The sequence below is a fragment of the Bidens hawaiensis genome, unplaced genomic scaffold (assembly GCF_021521415.1).
Source record: "Bidens hawaiensis isolate Kalapana, Puna unplaced genomic scaffold, B.hawaiensis_p1.1 tig00046039_1, whole genome shotgun sequence".
NCBI classification, from domain to species: Eukaryota; Viridiplantae; Streptophyta; class Magnoliopsida; order Asterales; family Asteraceae; genus Bidens; species Bidens hawaiensis.
In genome coordinates this window covers 27,183-31,721 of record NW_027498192.1, presented here as the reverse complement: position 1 = coordinate 31,721, position 4,539 = coordinate 27,183, and the positions used below count along the sequence as shown (strand labels likewise).

The 4,539-nt window shown below is 32.8% G+C and overlaps 1 protein-coding gene across 1 annotated transcript; it reads right to left on the bottom strand.

The window, feature by feature from the left end:
- Positions 1–2,804: 2,804 nt before the first annotated feature.
- Positions 2,805–3,209, bottom strand: LOC143596092 (protein AGENET DOMAIN (AGD)-CONTAINING P1-like). Its single transcript, XM_077074951.1, has one exon. It carries the CDS (start codon positions 3,207–3,209, stop codon positions 2,805–2,807), a length of 405 nt encoding a protein of 134 aa, XP_076931066.1.
- Positions 3,210–4,539: the final 1,330 nt, after the last annotated feature.

Here is a 4,539-nt window from a genome sequence, read left to right as displayed (position 1 = left end):
AGAAAAATTTTCTTTTTTCATTCTTGAGTTTTTCCATTAAAAGAAAAGAAAAAGAATGGAAAGAAAAGTTAGGCCTTTTTTTCTCCAAAACTTTCCAGCCAAATATGACCTGATTCGGAAGGAAAGTTTATAGTCATGTATAATATTACTAATTTATCATATTTTTTCTTTCATATCTAACTCAATAATAAGGACATGATTGTAAAGTTACAATTTTTTTCCTATCTTTTCCTTCCTATCTAACTCAAGAATATAATTAACACTTTTTTTTCTATTATTTTATTTTAACTCGAGAATGTATTTTAAATATATAATTTCTTTTCCTTTCTTCCCCTATCAAATCTTATCATTTCTTTTCCTTGTATTTTAAACTCAAGAATGCAGTGTTAATATTCCGAAGGTGTAGATGGTATGTCCTTATAAGGCTTTTAAACTTTTGTTGAAGCCACGTGCAATGATTATTTTACTCTTGAACTAAATTCTTTTAAGAAAAATGACATTTACAGATGGTTAGGTTGCAAGACAACTCGTTTATAAAAATACGATTACAAATCTAATGATTTCGATTCATTTAATTATATGTTGAATGATCTAGATAACATTCATCTAGAACCCTAGCAATATATAAAGCATGTTACATTGATCAATAGTCGTGCAAGATATATCCAAATTCTAGCATAATCTTAAAAAGTTATAATTAAATATTAATTATAGGTTCTGCGTTTGGTCTGAATAGCATATACGGAAACTGAAGTTTATATCCACCTGAACAGTGTCGTGTAACTAAAATTTATACCCTCTTGCAGATTTAAAATGTAAATTTACAAAATAATTCTAATAAAGAGATTAAGTTAAACGATAAAAATAAAATAATAAACCATATGGTAAATTTTAAATTTATAATACTAGCTTTTCATCATGCTTTATATCTGTAATTATATTTTTTATATATGCTTAGAATAATTACAAACGTTACTATCCTCTATATATAACCTCTCCCTAATATACCATTTCTTCAACAATTTCATTCCAAACTCTCAAAATGGCTTCAACCACCCTCATAATATTCACCCTTCTAGCCGCTCTCTTTGTCTCCGGCAACCTCCAAACTGCCTCGGCACGACGTCTCTTGTCCTTCCCCATCCCAGGTTCTCCAGCAACTCGCCCAACCCCCTCACTACCACCTTTGCCTCAACCTACACCGTCCACGGGACTTCCTGGCTTGCCTGGTGTCCCATCACTACCACTACCACCATTGCCTCCGTTTATCCCCACAATTCCCAACTTTCCTTTTCCCATTGGCACCCCTACCGGACCCTCCACCATACCACCATTCATCAGGATATTTACTCCTCCGGTAGCTGGAACCGTCCATCCCTAAACCTACGTATGTAGGCTACATTGCTGATTCATCTTGTTATAATGTAGTTTCATTATGTAATGTTTGATTGTTATGATAATTGTGTATTGGAACATGTATGTTTTGTTGTTATGTAACATGTAGATTTAAAATTACTGTTTACCTTTATTCCTTTTGAATTGAAATTTGCACCATTTACAATGTTTAATGTGTAATGATTTTTATTAAATTATATGTAACGTTATACGCATAAAGCCGAAAAGGGCTAACCAAATTGTAACTTGATCTATAATCATGTTTTTAACTTTTTATACATCTTTGGCTACGAGTTATAGTGGGTGAAATGTGAAAAAAGAGTGGCATCACATAGGCATGTAATTGTTGAACGGCGAGTAATATAAAAATGAAAAAAGGAAATAGCTAGCTGAAGCGAAAAGATTAACTTATATATCAGTTATTAATTAAAAGATAAATAAATAAATTGAACAAATAGAGCCCCCACCCACAAGGATCACCACATTTTTCCCCTCCGACAGCTATTAACTTTTTATTTTATTGTTGTCAGTCCTAGCAAGATTAAGTGGAAAGGAGGGTACGATAAGTTTCTTGAATAAAAGATGCCCGAAACTAGAAAAAAATTTCAGTTTATGCCCCAAATAAGCTCCCATAGATGCTCCTAAACGAGTCATGTTAGCAATCGAACTCAAGACGCACATGATGCGAACCGTTTGTTTAACCCGAATTGTTTTTTATTTTTTATTTTTCGTTCACACATTAATACTTTAAAATTATAATTTTAAAATAAAAAATGCAAATGTGTAAAATCATTTAATTTATATTTTAATAAAAAAAATTATATTAATTTCTCATTTACGTTTTACGTCCGTGTTGTGTACTTGTTAGAAATTCACAAGGGAATTTGGGCTCTCATGAACACAAATTACCTTCATTCTTTCAAACTGCTTTTCATTTACCCATCTTAAGACTTAAAACACTTAAGACTTAAAACAGTTAAATATATTATACAAGCATGCATCATCCAAAGCATTATATTCTAGTCTTGATTAAATAAACACTACCACTTCATAAACTCAAAACGATTAAGTTCAACAAAAAGATTAGCATATGGTCATTAAGATCTTATCCTACCTACGCTTGATCCCAGCCCTTCATTATAATCTTTGACCCTGCACAAAGTCAACTTATCTTAACCCAATCAAACACAACACACCAAAACTTACACAGGGAACACGTATACGGAAGCAATATATCATATATACTTCCTTAGCATAGAGCTTGTTTAATAACTTACCAAAAACATTCTTGAAATACCTTTTCTTGGTTAATAAAAGGGATTGTTTGACCTGCAAAAAGTCAACAAACCCTTCTTGAATATGTGTTTTCAAAGTGCTTATCAATCATCAGGATTAAAAAACATAATACCTTATTTGTCGGAATAGACCCAAACACCATCCTTCCATTCTTGATGAAGCCTCAACAGGCTCAAGGGGAAAACAGTCTTTTCACCCAACTTCTCAAAATGCACCAAGTACTCCGACTCCATTTTCTTAATAATCTTTCCAACCCACCAGCCGTCGTTATCATAAGCATCGACAACCTCGGACAAACGGAAGTCTGTCACCAGAAACTCCCGCGGCTGTGGCCGGATTTCATCAGTGGATAAGATCTCTCTCAGGGGCCCAGAGTGGTCGCTTTCAACAAGGGTCCTGTACTGGACAATGTAGTCGTTGCTAGAGATCCGAGAGATGATGTTTGCTGGGTAGTATGAACCCTTGAAACCATCTCCCTTCTTTACAATTTCCACTCCATCACCTCTTTGGAAACCCATTACTTTTTGCTTTAGATGATATCCCAAGTTAAGTTTGAAGGTGTCAAGGCATTGGGAATATATAACCGGTTATGTGTGAACATTGAAATCCAGACACGTCATCTGGAATTTCACTATTTGGGTCAATTTTTGACGCAGAAAATAAAGGGACGTTTATTTTCATGATATAAAATATGTTGGGGAGCTAGTGCGCACGAGAGGTTTATTTTTTTATATGTTATTTTTTATAATTAAATATACATATATTGTTTTTTTATGTGATATTGGCTTTAAAGAAAATGATATACGAGCATTTGAGCTTGGTGGGCATTTGGGTTTTTCCTTTTTGTTTATTTTGTGAGTGGAAAGAAAAAACCCAATAATTTAATCATCTAATAATAACTAGACAAAACTTCTTACGTTTTTTTATCCGGTTTATTGAGATCGGAGTTTTGTTGAAGAGAGACCATAATCCCACGCTATTACTTAGGGGTGAGCAAGATAAGGGTCGGATCCTTGAAATCCGGTTACCCGACTCGTTAAATCCTTAATTAGACCCGAATATATAATATAAGTCGGGTTAAGGGTATTTAAATTTCACCTTAAAGGGTAAAAGGGTTTCAAGGGTCCGACCATTTTTCAAACCCTTGACCCTTTACTAGTTTCTAGATAGATATACAAAAGATTCGTAATCAATCTGAAATTTAAGAGAGATTTGTATTTCATATATGATTCATACGAAATTCCCCAACTACTAAGAAAAATAAAAATAAATGGTCATACTATTGATTGGAAACATATATACGGGAATCACTAGATTGTTCTCTACATGTAATATATGAATTTGAATATAATTTGCATCAGTTCAAATGGTTGATAAACTTTCAAAGTTAGACTTTACTATATTATAAAGTAAAGGTATAATTGTTCTAGATAAGGGTATGTTTGGGATTGCTTATTTAGTCCAAAGGGACTTATGGTTAAAAAGACTTTTATAACTTATGACTTTTGAAAATAAGTTTTTAAAAAAAGTGTTTGGATTAGCTTATTTGGGTACACATGCATTTTAACCCAAAAGTCACAAATTCCTAACTTCTCAAAATCAGTTTTTTTACACTAAATGAAAAGTTAAAACCTAAAGTCCTTTTCACTTATCCAAACACCTTTTTTTATTTTCTCCTTTCTGTAAAAGTTAAAAAGTTAAAAGGAGGGGAAAATAAGCAATCCCAAACACCCCCTAAAGTCATATATGATATATGCAACTAGTAAATGTAGAAAATAAGATGTGATTACTGCCTTAAAGGGTAAAAGCTAGGACCCTTAAAATCTTTATTTATACCCGACCCTTTTA